Raw genomic sequence first — 17,025 nt, 5'->3', positions numbered from 1 at the left:
TACGGAGTGGATGACAATAATAAAAATTAAAACAAAATTACAAATACTGCCACCTTGAAATTTGTTTATATTTTCTTTTGAATAAGTAATAGTATTAATATATTTATTTGTTAACTGCTTTATGTTAATAAGGTTTCGAAAAAGTTCAGTTCTTACCGACACCTACCTGCAGATTAGGCACTGTTCGCTAGGTTTATTTACTACAATTTTATATTTGTAACTCACCCCCACCAACCAATCCTCCCAAAAGAATATTTAGAACAGTGACATACTAAGGTGTTAACTTTCAATGAGAAGTACATTTGTCGCGCCACTATTGTCACGTTTCTAAATAGTGTTTTATAATGGTGAATTATTAAACGCGTTAAGCCAATTGTAAACTTTCAACAATTGTAAAAGGGTGCGAATTAGTGCTATAGTATAGCCCTGGATTTTGAAAATACCTCTGTTCTTCAGAGATATTAATTTGTTTAGATAGCTCATGTTATTTCGACGTTCATATTAAGTTCGACATTTGAGCCGCCGAGGGTTGAATATTCATCCACAAGTATTACAACTTACCAACAGAATAACTTGGTGTTCAAAAACGGGACGCCACCTGTAGTTGTAAACTTTCCTTAATACATTGTTTGTGTTTTTTCTTCTCACTATTTTTAATCGTGTAATGTTATCAACGTTCAAAAGAAATGGCGCGTCACTGAAAGTACAAAAGATGAGAAATCTTATTAAAAGATCTGACTTAATTTGTGTCACGTGATTTAAATTTAATAGGATGATTAAATTACGTCAGACATTTTTTCTGCCTATTTACTCACACGAAACTTTGCTTTACCGATTTTCTTAGTGACTGGTTTTCACTGCATTTACACGATGGTTGCTTGTAATATGAGCTCATCCCATGAATTAAAAGAGAAAAACTTAACGTTTTATAAAAGCTCGTATATTTTTATCTGTTAAAAGTGATAAGTATATATGATTTACTAGAAAATCACTAGCGCCCTCATCTCTCAGGCCGTGATAATTTACTAAAGACAATATTGGACACGATGATTAGCAACGTACTATTGAAGCTAATATGCTGATTTAAAGACTTGCATTGTTAAATTATAGTTTTTGTAAGTCATAAACAAAACGTCATGTTTATATTAAGAACAAATACTTCTTATTGTAAAAGCTGTAACTTGTAGTAAGAGAAGAGAACTTCTCAAATATTTTCCATCCAAGATAAACTTGCTGCTTTCAATCAACTTATTTAAAAAATAAAAAAGTTGTTAATCAATCACACTGGTCCGGCATGTCCAGGTGGGTTAAGGCGTTTGACTCGTAATCCGAGGGTTGCAAGTTCGAATCCCCGTCGTACCAAACATGCTTGTCCTTTCAGCCGTGGAGGTGTTATCATGTTACAGTCAATCCCACTATTCGTTGGCAAAAGAGTAGCCCAAGAGTTAGCGGTGGGTGGTGATGACTTGCTGCTTTCCCTCTAGTCTTACACTGCTAAATTAGGGACGGCTAGCGCAGATAGCCCTCGTGTAGCTTTGAGCGAAATTCAAATACAAATCAATCACACAATGGGCTATCTGTGCTCTGCCCACCAGGGGCATCGAAATCCAGTTTTTAGCTGTTCGAGTCCTCAGACATTCCGCTGTGCCGCTGGAGGGCCTCACCGAGAAGACGTAAATATGTAGTGGTGAGATTCTATTGTGGGTTTTATTCCTTAAAAGGTGAGTGTGCTAACCATTCTTCCATCGTAGCGCACGGACGTTTTGTTTGTTTTTGAATTTCGCGCAAAGCTACACGAAGGCTATCTGCGCTGGGCGTTTCATAGCCAACGTGTACTCTTACTACAAGTCCTGAGTATTCAAAACTTGTTGCCCTACAGTGGCAGAATGGTATGTTTGGAGACACACCGCTAAAAACCGCGTTTTGATACACATGGTGGGCAGATCCCCAGTAACCTATTGTATAGCTTTGTGCTTGATTCCACACAATCAATCAATCAGAATTGTTTCGTGAAATTGTTCAAAAGTGAACATGTCGGCATACAGTGGTATGTTGTTTTTTTTCAGTCTGTAAAATATTACTTGTACATAATATTTCATTTTTAAAGGCCCCTCACTGGGATTTACAACGCTAAATTAAGGGGTTCGATTCCACTCTGTGGACACAGCAGATGTACCAATGTGGCTTTGATATAACAAAAACACTCGCACATTTTTAAAGACCATAGGTGGCCTAATGGTTAGCATATCGGATTTGACATCAAAGGTTCTTTGTCAGACTTGGTTTTACCTGACATGTTTCGCACTTTCGGGTATGAACTCGTTATAAGAGGACAGTTAAACATGTTATTCGTTTAAAAGTAGTAGCTCCATGCAGCGGCTGTCGTTGACTGGTGTTCTTTCCTTTGGGTTGCAGTTCAAAATTAAGGACGTCTTTGCTTCGACTCTAGGGCAGAGCCACAACAAACCATTACAGAGCCTAGAGTGTCACACGATTTCGAACCATTCGTATAAACAAGAGTAGAAAAATGGTTCGAAAGATATTTGGGAAGGAGAAGACGGTACTTGCCTCGGATATAGGGGTCTTCGATATTGTCAGTTAACCCCTTTTGTGTATATTTATCGTTCAGGTTAACAAAAAAAAAAACAATAAATTAATGTGTATTGATACAGTTAGTAATAATCAGTAACTAAGTAAAAATTAAACGAAGTGATCTTACGCGGAATTAACGATGTCAACGATTTACATCCGATTACCACAACATTACCCTTTAACCCTCTAAGTATATTACACTCCTATTTGTTAACTAACTAAAACTGAAAATGTATTAAACTGTTATTCATGCGAAAGTTTCTATGCATACTCTTAAGTATTTAATGGTATTAAACCGAGCGTGGTGATGAATACACCGATACTATACAATTAGGTCCTCATGCTAAAATACATATTTTTCTTATATTGTGACAAGTGTAGTGCTAATAAAAATGTTCACTGTTGAAAGAGAGGAATCAAAAACTCACACACACCGTACATTGTTTTAAACTATTTATTTATTATGCTAACTGAAGTTAAGATACTGAAGAGAGAGGTTTAGAATACAAGCAATATTTTATATTAAAGCCATAACACACGCACTTTTTTGCACGATCATCCTGGTAGTTCCATTTGTTTTGGTAAGGCACGTGGTTTACACTTTCTTAGGGTATTGTTAGGTTTGAGATTTGAACCAAGTGCAAATAGAATTTTTTTTAATCAGTCATAAAAGTACGCAACACGCCATTCTACAAACAACGAGTACAGTTGACTTTTGACTTTAATCTAACGTACCCCGAAGTTCAGGAAATTTCATTTACTTAATATTCGACGTGTGAGAATAGAATCGTTGTAACATTTTCTATATTTAATTATCTTAATTTCTCGAATTTGTTTCTATAACAGGTGTTTTATTTAGTGAAAAATATTTTCTAGGTGTCGCAGTAAAGCGTGGTCTTTGTTCAGTAATAAAAACGTTGTAAATTAAAACATTCTTCGTGATAAACTCGTTTCTGATTGGTTGGCATTTACTGGAGCAAAGCAACCAGTAAAAATGCCGCAATAAAATACAGTAAAATATAAAAAAAAGTTAAAGAATTAGAAAAACTAAATAGAAGTAAAAAGGCTTATGGCCTGCAAAAAAACAACAAAAACAACGAATTTCAAGTTGCACAGTGTCACCATTGCCAATGTCGGGGAGTAAACCCGTAGAAAAGACGAGTATCTAATGGTGCCGTCACTGACTTTCGTGAAGGCGGTACGAAAGCAAAATGCCTGTCACACAGGCCACACATTAGTGGATCAGTCTCACATAAAAATACAACACAAACGACGAGTTAAAAATTGTGACCAATACGTAGCCTAACCAAGACAGCTTATTCTCTCCGAACCTTATGAAAATTAAATAACAACAGTGTGTTTGATATGCTTGTTAATGAAGTTGCTCACCACAAATCGAGTGCCAACTATCATGAAGCTGGGCCTTGATCATAGGACTGAAGTTCATGCACGAGACACGCATGGTTGTGACAACAGCAGAGCAGACAGACGTAGCTAAGGTGTCAGCAGACTAATTTCCTAGGATATTGGTATGGCCAGGTATCCAGAAAAAGGACTGGATTGAAAGGGGTAATAGAGAAAACTGGACCAGTCGTTTCACAATGTCCAAAAGAACTGGGTTAGAACTAACATTAAGTGATTCAAGAGACAGTAGATAACTAAAAGTCTGTGTAAATGGTACAGTTAGTGTAAGTACGGCAAAAGAAATGGCGTACAACTCGGTAGTGAACACAGAAACTGTGGAGGGGATCCTGGGAGCAGCCGCCGAGCAACAACAAAGCGTGGCAGATGCCACAGACTCACCAAATTTCGAACCATCCGTATAAACGGGAATAAAAGAATGATTCGAGAAATGTTCGGTAAAAAGAATGTGGTACACTTAATCGGGAGTATTTACTTTTCCCAAATAACTCAAATAAAGGTCAAATAAAGGTTGGAATGGTATGAACCATGAAAGATGGACCAACCATTGGAGACAGCAATGGCATCGAGTGACAGATCAAATTCAACCGGCTTTGCCTGGATACAAAGGCCAAAAGGAGGAATGACAGACCATCTATTCCGCAAGAGTACAGTCAATCGAGGAATAAATACACAACCCCAGGTGAGATGCTGCTGTAAGGGTCAAAACTTCGTAGCATATTGCAAAGAAAGCTGCAAACAGCGGAGGTGAAGTGGAGGTTCGCGGGACTCGATGTACAAGTTCTGGACTGGAGAAATGCAAAGAGCCCCTGTGCTGGAGCCCCCAGACGATGCACAGAGTCCAACGCTTCAAGGTAAAGAACCAAAGATCCATAGTCCAGCTTGGATCGGATGCGGGGCACCACAGATCTTGGGCATGAAACGTCTGAACATCCATCCGCTCCCCAAGAGGTGGTAGAAAGGACACGGAGGACGTTCACTACCCTTGTACACTTGACACGAAGTTGCATAATGTGAGAAACGAAAGTAAACCCTGAGCAAGAAAGTAGACTAAAACGAAGTGTAGATGCAAAAAATACACCGTATAAAGAACAAAATCAAAATTTAGTAAAAAGACTTTCGACTAATTTGTTTTAACCTTTTAACACGTAACAGTATTTGTGTGTTTTACTTGATAGTTTACCAGACTATTTTACCACAAAACTTCACACGTATAAAGGATTAAATAAATAAGTAAAAGAACTTTATTTGTTTATTGTTTGTGAGTTCATTGGTATGTTAAACAGCATAATGCATAGAATTAGGAGACATTCAGCACGTTACTTCTGATTTAGTTACTGACCAGGAAGTGCATCAAAAGCTTTACTGTTTCAAGACTTATATTGAATAGATGTAACAAGAAATACCAAAGTGATTACGTCAGTTTATTTCAATATCCGCACTCTTTTTTTAACGCGGCTTTGTTGGCTTGTAAATAAACACAAAGCCATCTGTGCTCTGCCCACTACGGGTATCGAAACCCGGTTTCCAGCGTAGTAAGTGCACAACCATGCTAATGTGCCACTAGGGGGCGCTTAATGTGAATAATATCGTGTCAGTGTAACCAATAGAAATTTTAGCCGATATTTTAAAAAGTAACAGCAGAGAACCAGTACATTTACAGATGTGTAAAAATTCGCCGACGTAGTTTTATTATCATATTTTAAAAACGTATGACGTTAATTACACAATTGTTATTGTTAACTAAATTATTAGTAAAGAGTTTACACGAGCTCACGTTATGTAGTGACCAGTGAAATTTTATTACAACAACAACAGGGTCAGAGGGGCACATCTGTGGACTTACAACACTAAACATCAGGTTCGGTACCACCCGTGGTGGGCGGAGAACAGATAGCCCATTGTGTAGTTTCCTACTTATCTAAATCCTGTCTCTGGACCATTTTATCTTTTGCCCCCATCCTTTTAAAATCGAACTACAGATGTTGCTCACGTGTACAGTAATATTCAATAACACAGTATATTGTATGTTAAAACTTATAAAAAATACATATATTCGTGCTTTTAAAACATAGTAGTTGAAATGTTTACGTGAAATAATTTTTAATATTATCTTTTTCTTGATGGAAATTTAGCTGAGACATTTCGAGCTTACTACGGCCGCGTGGTTAGGGAGCTTGACTCGCACTCTGAGTGTCAAGGGTTCGAATTCCCGTCCCACTTAACATGCTCGCCCCTCATCCGTTGGTGTGTTATAATGTCACGATCAATCACACTGTTCGCAGGTAAAAGAGAAGCCCCAGAGTTGGTGGTGGATAGTGATGACTAATGGCCTTCCCTCTAGTCTTTCACTGCTAATTAAGGGACTGCTAACGCAGATAGTCCTCGTGTAGCTTTGCGCGAAATTCTAATAGACCCTACATCACACGAGTACCAATACTTATTTATGCGTTTTATTTATCGAGGCATAAATTATAAAAATTCTTATTGCCGTTGGTTTCAGTCCAACTATCTTAACTTTATTAGATGGAAAATATCACTTAATACTTTATCTTTCTGCCGCATATAATGGTAAGAACTTTTCAGTACAAGGTCAGCGATAGCTCGAATAACTCCCCAAGAAGAAATTAAGGTTATTACCATTCTCACACTAGAGCCCCAGTTTTTTGACCCGAGTTCATAATACGTTAACATCAGAATCAGTATGTTAAAACATCACAGAACAGGATATATATATATATATCATGTGCAACATAACACAATTACTCTCGAATAACATAAAATAAGCCACCCATATCACAACTTGCATCTCGTGCCTCATAAGCAAAACTAGAGAAGGTTTAAATATATTTAAATGTGAAATTACTTAATCTGCAAGAGAACTGAGTAATTTTATTTCAGGCATATTATATTCTTCAAGTCCAACTGTGCCTAGTATCAATTTTTTTTAATTTGGCTTTTTTTTTTCATTGAACATGAAAATTTTAAACGAATTGAGATATAGGAATACGAGGTACGTCAAACAAAAATACACAATCATTCGTGAACTATTATATTTCAAAACATTAAAAAAAATCCCCAAATGTGCCACTACTAGTTATAGAATTTCTGTTGTATTAACTATTGGCAAAAACTATTAAAAGCTACGTGCATCCTTATGGCCAAAATGAACGAGTTTATTCAATATATTTTGTAGAATTAATTTTTGAAATAAAACTACCAACCTAACTTGTCACCAGTTTAACTGAAAAATAAGTCTTCTATAACTACAGGGTGGCCCGTAAGTCCCTACCCATCCACATGTTATTATGTTATATTCAATTACGCATGTATTATAAATTTGTTTCTTTTTTTCAGATAAATATGGCCGATGTAAGCCCATTTACACTTTAAGAGCGTATTGTGACATGGCGTCGCATAATATTATGCAGCGAGAATGAGGGACAGCTCACAGATACACTGGATACATAAGATATATGGATGGACTTGCGGGCCACCCTGTAGTTGTCTACACGAGACTGTGTTTTTCTCCGAGAGATGCGAAAAGTTTGCACTGTTTCGAATATTCCAGGAAATGTCTGTGATTGTGTAAGAATACGAACAGTGAAAGTAATTGCATTAAAGATTTTTAAAAATATCATCTTAGCAAATAGAATAGAAAAACAAAAGAAGTACTGCTTAATCCTATAATTTCAACTTATAACAGCAACGAATTTTTTCAATTATTTTTATGTGATACTTTTAGGCCTAAAGGCACTTTGGCATTTAACCGTACAATTTGCGAAATTTAATTCAAGTCGGTATGCAAGCCATATCAACAGAAACCGATGCTCTAGAACCACGACATAATACTTTCCATGAGTTACTAAATAACACGCACGCATGTACACTTGACAGACAATTAAACGAACATACAAATGTCGAGTTTGCTAGACGGGCCCCGGAGACTGTCTGGACGGGTCAAAGTTCTGAAATTTCCACATCTGTCGAGTTTCAGTTAAGCTGCATTCTTGCATTAACAGCTTTTGTCGATCCGCTGACATTTCCAAACACTTTCTGCTACTTCCGTGTACGAGTAGATGTTTCTACAAGTTAAATAAAAAATAAAATTATAATTCCTTATTTTTTGTACAAAAATTTAATGTAAAATTGTGTTGTTTAATTTTTAATATAAAATACACAAACAGAAACTTAAACTGCTTTAAACATTCTAATGATAAATGAATTAACTGTACACTTCAAATACAACCTCATTGTAACCGGAGTATTTATAACAAGGCTGGTTCAAACATTATTTGCTCTGTAATTGGCTGATGGAAAATGTTATCTCTGCCTATCCACATTTGGATGCATGAAGTGCGAAACTGACAGATGCGTCGCGTTCATGCGTGAACTATTTAAATATTTGAATAGGAAAATGCTGTATTATTATTAAATACAACGTTTTCTGTACAAACAAATCAACAGATAATATAAGCTCAACTTCGCTGATTATTATGCTGGTAAGAATATCAAAGCATGCCGCACGTATTAAAAAGTTTTTGTAACTATGATAGATAATAATGGCAGTTATAACAGATTTAAACTTTACAGTGACAAATACCAGAAGTAAAAGTTGCAAAATGTAAAAGTTTATAAAAAAAAGTTAACGTAGAAATGAACTAATTTGTTAACGCGAGGTGAAGTAGATTTTAAATTATTTTCGACAGACGATGCCAGTGAACCTACCAATAAAAACGTCATTACAACAATACACAGTTTTGGAAATTAGGTCTCATTGCCTAGTGTTTGGCACATCTAAAATCAATAAAAATGTATCTAGATATGTTAAATTTGCTGTACATTAATATGTTTAATTCGTAATAAATAAATAGCCTAGCACGTAAACAGATACTATAATGGACTTTTTGATTTACGCCTAACGAATAAGCAATTGTACCAACATATAGGTCTAGATAAAGTAAGCTAAAATAAACCTAATATGCATAAAAAAAAGTTTAGATTTAAACGCTTGTTAAGCCACAGTAGAAACTCATCGGAAAACGACACATTTTAAGTCTGAGCTAAAAGTCTAGATTATACTGATTAAATCACCATGAATTTAACTTATAGAATATTATTAATTCAGTGTACTTGTTATCTGTGCTAACATTATTATCTCTAAGCCTAGATCTAATAATGCAACACTAATTTGATTAAGGCATGACTATTGTCAATACAGTTTTCATACACGGAAACTGGTTACTTCCGTTACAAAAATAGCCTAAAACTGTAGCGGCATTACAGTTTAACATACATTTTATTTTATACCTTTCTGTACCCTTTGGGGAACCTGATTTAAATTGTTGTTTTGTTTTTTCTAAATTTTAACTGGTATCTATGTAATTCACTGCCACACATAACATTGACGTATGTGGCAATTATGGCATGAATTCTTGCTGTGATTTCACGAGAATATATCACGTGATATAGAATGTTTTCATTGTTGCTTTGAAACCTGGGCAATAAATGTTACCCGGTTATCAAATTCATTAACGTTGTTGTTCGTTTCATATCCATCAGCTTTTAAAAACATATCTCAGTCACTCTTTCAGGGCGATGAAATGAAACCGTCAGTTGTTTTCATGATCATTATTGAACATAATGGTAGTGTAGGTAGGCCTAGAAAGACCTCTGGTGCCAAAAATAGATAAATAAACGACTGAAAAGACACCCCCATAATAATCATACCAATACAATTTGTCAGTTAAAAGTTTATTTTCATGCAACTTAGAAACACAAAAATACAAAATATTCACATCGGAAAAAAACAACAACAAAACCCATACATAGTATCTTTTATTCTGCACACATATCAACCACAGCTTGGACATTCAATTTTCGGCTGATAGTATTGTTAACCTTTTCGGCCTGTCTCCATACATTGGAATTCTAAAGAGTTAATTAGATCGCTAGTTGGATCTCAAATATTACCTCGCTAGCTCTTTCCAACACACGGGCTTCTCACAAGTTGCAGCTGCAAATCTTGGTCGCAAAAGTGTTAATGTCGTAAATCTAAATTTGGACTATTTTTTTTTATTAAGTCCACGTTTTATAAAGAGGACACCTGGATACATAAAGTATTAAATTTATACACTACCAAGTAAATATTTCATGAGTTTCGTTCGTTAGGTGGGTCGTTGGTGCTCTTTAGCATCTACCACGTACATGTTACCTATATGTACCCCACTGCTCCATCTAATGTTTCCAATGCTTCCTTTACTTGACAGTGTAGCTTTGCTTTCTATAGTAAAATATAAGGAAAAGTTGAAAAATAGAAAAACAACATTTACTGATACACAGCCCGGCATGGCCAGGTGGTTAAGGCACTCGACTCGTAATCCGAGGGTAGCGGGTTCGAATCCCTGCCACATCAAACATGCACGCTCTTTCAACCGTATGAGCGTGATAATGTAACGGTCAATCCAACTATTTGTTGATAAAAGAGTAGCCCAAGAGTTGGCAGTGGGTGGTGATGACTATCTGCCTTACCTCTAGTCTTACACTGCTAAATTAGGGACGGCTAGTGCAGATAGCCCTCGAGTAACCCTTCCACGAAGTTCAAAACAAACAAAGCTTTCTGGAAACTTGGTAGCACTACGATAAGTAAACAACCACAAAATAACAAGAATCGCGCCTTCCTTTACTTTATGCTCCCATTAATTTGAAACATCGCGTCTCTAACAGGAATCGCGCCTCCCTTTACTTTATACTCCCATTAATTTGAAACATCGCGTCTCTAACAGGAATCGCGCCTCCCTTTACTTTATACTCCCATTAATTTGAAACATCGCGTCTCTAACAGGAATTGTGCCTTTCTTGACTTTATGCACCCCTTGGTTTGTGACACATTGTTTTCTGATTCCGGACTACTTACTCATCAGACAAAAGACAGCCAATCAGTTGCCACCACAAGAACTTTATCTGATTTTGAGTCGAATAACTGGGCTATCTGTGCTATATTATAAGCTAATATAATCCAGCTTATATGTTGCGCAACTGCCGACCTTGGCGTCAGTAATCCGGTTTGTTAATCATCGGGCCAAGCAAAGCCCTAAAAGACAACAACAAATAACACTATGTAACACAAATTTTGTTCGTGGATAGTATGTGTTATTTCTTAATTGCTTATGTTGTAAAAATACAGAATATGGCCATTATTCCCTTCAAACTTTGCTTTTGTGATCTGGATAATGAAATTTAGAAATTAACCTATTTTCTGTGTAAAAACGGGCAAATTTGCACCTTTTCATTTACATAAGGTCTGAATAAAACAACATATGAATCAAAATTTACATGTATTTATACTAAAGTTATACAAAAATGAAAAATATGTTTAGAAGTGAGTAGTTTTTCGAGATTTGCGACTATAATGTAAATCACTTCCACGTATCATGTTTCGTTATACGCTCCTTGGTAGCGGCGTTCAAAGTCCAGTATATCTTAGCGAAAGCACTTGCCTTACTCCTCTGAGTATGCTCCCATGTTCTATTTGAATTTATCTAGATGAGCGTCAAGGATATGGACTTTCAGAGACATCCTGCAGCCCATTTTGCTGTAGTTCTTCACCAGAGCCTCAACCAGTTCCACATAATTTTCGGCCTTGTGATTGCCCAAGAAGCCCCGAACAACTGCGACAAAACTGCCCCAAGCTTTTTTTTCTTTCCTACTGAGCTTCTTGGGGAATCCTGTGCACTCCAGGATCTTCTTTATTTGTGGTCCAAGGAAGACACCAGCTTTGACCTTTGCCTCAGACAGCTTAGGGAAGAAGTCTCGAAGGTACTTGAAGGCTGCAGACTCCTTATCAAGAGCTGTGACAAATTGTTTCATAAGACCTAATTTTATGTGCAGTGATGGGAACAACACCTTCTGGAGGTCCACTAGTGGCTCACACTTGACATTGTACCTCACCACAGAGAACTTGGTCCATTATGGCCAGTACTTCCTGTTGTAGTACGCTGCAGTGTCCCTGCTGTCCCAAAGGTAAAGATGACAGGGAAACTTGGTAAAGCCTCCTTGAAGACCCATCAGGAATGCCATCATTTTGAAGTTTCCGATAAGCTCCCAGCCATACTCATCATACTTTAAGGCTTCTAGAAAGATCTTAATGCTGTTATATTCCTCTTTGAGGTGCACCGAATGAACCGGGGAAGAGACAGATATTTATTCCCGTTATGGAGTAGCACAGCTTTGAGGCTTCTGGATGAGCTATCAATGAAGATGCGCCACTCGTTCGGGTTACAGGCAATTCCAATTGCATCGAACAGATCGGATACATTGTGGCAGAAGCAGAACCCATCACGACGAGTGAAGGAGCTTGAAAAATGTCGGTGACGCTTCCTCTGACTTGCGACTTGCACACCTTCATCTAACAAATCTCACTTCTTGAGCCTAAATGTCAAAAGCTCGGCATTCGACTTTGTTGGACCAAGATCTCTGATCAAGTCATTGAGGTCTCTTTGATTGGGGTAGTATGGGTTTCTCTCACCAGCTGCACCTCTGAAATTGTAATCTGGATCTTCAACGTCTACCTTCTCTTCTGAGGATGGCTACTTTCTCTCTGGTGGAATGGGTACAGAGAGCTCAGGGCAGTGTGGCACTGGAGCGATGGATGATGGTACGTCCGGATACATGATATCAGATTTGTTCTTGCCAGCCCGACGTTTGGAAGGGTCCACCATGCAGAAGTAACAATTCCTTGAGTGGTCAGTGGGCTCACGCCAAAGTCTTGGAATAGCGATTTCATGGCTCTCTTTTCCTTTAGAGAATACTTGCAGCTTCTTGATGCCATCTCTGATAAAATCAGATAGGTCTATGCGTTCACTTAGGCAGCTAGAACTAAACTGAAGTGGTAAGCGGTAAGCCCCTGTATGTATATTACTATGGACAGTTCTAGAAAATTCTAAAAGGTTCTTGAAAATTCTCATAAGTTCTACAACGTTCTTGAAAATTCTTGTAAGTTCGAGAAAATTCTCTATCAGCTACTCAGCACTGAATCTATCTGGAATGTTCTTGAAAATGGGTAAATTTGAAAATCTCATTACCCAAGTCACAAAAGCAAAGTTTGAAGAGAAAAATATGTTTTTTCCATTTACTTTAGGCATAAACAATTGGGAAATAATACTTTCTGTCCAGGAGCAAGAAAAAGTAAAAAATTTTGTTACATAGTGTAATATACTTACATCTGGTTCATATATCCACAACTGATTTCCCTTTGAACCGTGACATGGGTAGAGAATGACATCTTGGCCAGCATAATCCACACATGCCTCATCACGTCGTATCTCACCTTCTTTGCTCAACATCCAGAACTGTGTGAAAGTTTCTGTTATTCATTACATTATAAAGAATTATCACAATAATAATGACAAAAGTTTGTATACTTTTGATCTAAAATAAATGATACGAGCTCTAGTATTAGAGTAGCTTTTGGCATGTTAATAAAACCGTCATTTAATTCAAAACTTTGGTTGCGATGAGCGTAACAAAAAATAATCCACCGTGTCGCTTTGGTCTTAATAACAAACACAAATGCCTGTTTAGCTACCTGCTAAAACACAACTTATAAACTTTGTATGAAACATTCCTGTATTCATTTGTAACTTAGGGTGTTATGCTCTGAATTAAAACAGACCTGATTACCACCCTGTCCGTGACAGGGGTACAACCCTACAGGCTTGTGGAGGTCATCTCTTCGGGCTGGGCTGTCAAGACATGTGTTGGACTTGTCCCCCAAGTTTCTAACCTGTCAAAACAATATTAAATGTTATGATAATTTAGAATTAGCAACAACAACAACAACAAAAAACATATAACTGATATTGAATACAAGTTTTATTTTTGGTGGCTTGTAAAAAAAGATGCTGTATTCTTTTGCTTATTTTATAAATTTGCCCCTTGAACGCGCCTGCTTTAACGTTTAGGCATCAGAAAGGAACTGGAATCTTCTGACTTAAGAATAATAGTAGCATAATCGAGATTTTTGCTATTTTTAGTTCCCAAGTAATTTGCTTTCACGCACTACGTTAAAATGCCATACTAAGTTCGTTTGGTTTGTTTTGAATTTCGCGCAAAGATACAACAGGGCTATCTGCGCAGGCCATCCCTAATTTAGCAGTGTAAGACTAGAGGGAAAGCAGCTAATCATCACCGCCCACTGCTAACTCTTGGGCTTCTCTTTTACCAACGAATATTAGGATTGACCGTCACATTATATCGTCCCGACGACTGAAAAGAGGAGCATGTTTGGTGTGACGGGGATTCAAATCCGTGACCCTCGGATTACGAATCAAATGCCTTAACAACCTGGCCATGCCAGGCCATCTGAATGAGATAGAAATTATGTTTTTTTTTAGGTAAATAGAACTGTTTAAAATTACATTCTTGAAAGAAGCTGTTCTTGATCACTCTAAACATGCTCGTCCTTTCAACCGTGGAGGCGTTAAAGTTACAGGCAATCCCACTATTCGTTGGTAAAAGAGTAGCTCAAGAGTTGACGGTTGGTTGTGATGACTAGCTGCCTTCCCTGTTGTTTTTTACTACGAAACACCTAGCGCAGATGCGCGAAATTCAAAACAAAACAGACCATAGAAATTGAAACAGTTTGTTAAGAGTGAATTGTCAGTGAGACTTTGACTTACAATAACAGCAAAGACGTGTAGGTTATAACCTTCAATAACTTTATATTCTCATCCACTCTCTCCTGTATACTTAAAAACTTGCTAACTTACCTCTCCTGATGCAACAGCTTCTCCAGGTATGAATAATTCTGGATAGATGTTCTTCAAGTACCAACCGAAGCTTCTACACTTTAACTGTTTTCTTAGCTCCTTCCTCGAGCTGATGTCTCCGTAATCACCCTGGCAAGTAAAAATAATGAACAGCTTCTGCTTAAGACATACATATACAAAGTTATGTGTGGTCTCTAGCCTAAGACATTTGGACTATCTTTATTAGAATCCAAGGAGCTATATATATGGAGTTCGTGTTATACGATTAAATTTTCTTTTTATGATTTTGCGCCATTTCTGACGTAAGAAAAAATCAATAATAATAAAAGCCTATTTAAATCAGTCTTAAAACAAATATTGACCTGTTGTTGTGTTTTGATGTCTTAATTATATTTATTGTGTTAGATTTATGGTAACCAGAACCACATCTGCATAATATATTAAAAAAACAACAACAAAAAATACCCAAAACAGTGGTGGGTGTGGAAAAGGAGGTGTCCAAGACCCCACTTTTCAGTCTGTCTTAGTAAAACAACAAATCAAAATTAGGAAAATTACTCTCACCAAAAGTAAGATAATCTATACAAATTAATGCAGAACCCAAGCCTCAATTTCTGCAAAATATACACGAAATATGTTAGAAGAATAATTAAGTTGATGGCTGCATTTGACGAATTTAAAGAAAACGTGAAAATGCTCACTTTAGATACCTTAGGCTGAAGACGTGTGTGTATATATATATATATATATATATACACGTTTTACTATAAAGAGATATTACTATGATAACAAGAGGGTCTGACCATACACACAACTTTTTATTACTCTTTCAACTGACGCCTCAAATTTTCAATTGGATTAGTACTGAGAGTTGGAGCTGGACTTTACATAAGTTTTTTTTTAACCACCATCTCATTCCTTTTTTCTTCAAATCCTTCTCGGTAACCAACGCAATAAGTTTAGGACTGTCATCCTACTGACATACAAGACTAGGGTTACTTAAACGATGTGCACTGGGCACTGCGTGACGGACTATGATACTGTGATACTGCTTTCTTCTTTACACTATTATCTATTTCAAAGATATTTGCTCATCATGCAGGACAAAAAGGAACAAATAAATCATCCTCACATATCTTCAGGCCTACCATCACGATTCGCTATTTTCCCCGATTTATTCGCGTCATGAGCCTGCAGACTTGCTGCTGAGCCACTAAGGGTGGAGGGCATATGTCATTGACAATGGATACGGCTTTCTTTGTATGTCTAACAACCAAGTATATTTATGTGTATCCCCTATCACTTCCAACCCCACTGTCAGGACAACTTTTCGGACTTACATTGCAATAATCCAAGGTTCGATTTCCCGCAGTGGACAGCGTGTAGGTAGTCCATTGTGTAGCTTTGTACTGAGAAAACAACACCATGTGTATCCCACGCTAAATCGAAGTCCACGTACACACGTGTCATTAATCTCGTGTTTAACGTCATGAATAAAATATTATTTAATTTTCTTACGGATTGTACACCGTTTCTCTCGTACTCATCGAAACATGATTTATGATAAATGTTATATATTTTTAATCATATCTTTAAAGACTATTGATTTTCAGGTCACACTTTTATTATAATAAAAATTTAGAAGTTTAATTGTGTTCTTATTGCTATAATTACTATTCTAAATTATTTTCAAAACTAAGCATTTTAGTTATAGAAATCTAAAGTTGACAAAGTAAAAATACAACGCCATCTGTCAAGAAAACAACATACTAGTTCATAGCCTATCCTTTGGTAGTAGTATTTGGCGTAGTCGTCTAACCACACAGCTGCCAGACGAACTGAGTTTCGTTTCAGGACATTGACTCCTGACCTCCACTTGTAAGGGCTCCGCTTCCTAAAAATGTGTCCCACGTGAGAGCATGGGACAATTTCTAAAGTCCCCCCACACATCCACGTCTATGGAAAAAGTAAAACAGATTTTTAATCGGTTTTTTTAGCAATAAAATATATAAGCACATTTTAAAATTGTGTTTTTTATTTAACTTTCGATCGCTAATAACCTAATAATTGATTTTTAGAGCTTTCAAATTATTAGCAAAAATCTAGTTGTTATATGTGTCCTTTTAACAAGTTACGTTTAAAACGTATATCATGTAACACGTAATTTAAATCTGATATATTAGATTAATTGAGAGGCGACAATACATTCTAATGAAACAAAATTCGGCTCCTTAAGGATTAA

The 17,025-nt window shown here is 36.8% G+C and overlaps 1 protein-coding gene across 4 annotated transcripts in view; it reads right to left on the bottom strand.

Annotated features, from left to right (window-relative positions):
* Positions 1-3,032: 3,032 nt before the first annotated feature.
* The window catches only part of LOC143235359 (putative polypeptide N-acetylgalactosaminyltransferase 9), a 100,087-nt gene continuing 86,094 nt past the window's right edge, over positions 3,033-17,025 (bottom strand). For all 4 annotated transcript variants that reach the window (XM_076473445.1, XM_076473442.1, XM_076473441.1 and 1 more), the window contains 5 exons: positions 16,554-16,739; positions 14,784-14,912; positions 13,688-13,798; positions 13,236-13,364; positions 3,033-8,099 (listed from right to left, as the gene is read on the bottom strand). In XM_076473445.1, coding sequence (XP_076329560.1) covers positions 7,944-8,099; positions 13,236-13,364; positions 13,688-13,798; positions 14,784-14,912; positions 16,554-16,739 — 711 coding nt within the window. In that variant the 3' untranslated portion in view covers positions 3,033-7,943. The remainder of the gene's footprint in view (positions 8,100-13,235; positions 13,365-13,687; positions 13,799-14,783; positions 14,913-16,553; positions 16,740-17,025) is intronic.

This window comes from Tachypleus tridentatus, chromosome 12 (assembly GCF_004210375.1).
Source record: "Tachypleus tridentatus isolate NWPU-2018 chromosome 12, ASM421037v1, whole genome shotgun sequence".
NCBI lineage: Eukaryota > Metazoa > Arthropoda > Merostomata > Xiphosura > Limulidae > Tachypleus > Tachypleus tridentatus.
This window is presented reverse-complemented; position numbering and strand designations above follow the sequence as displayed.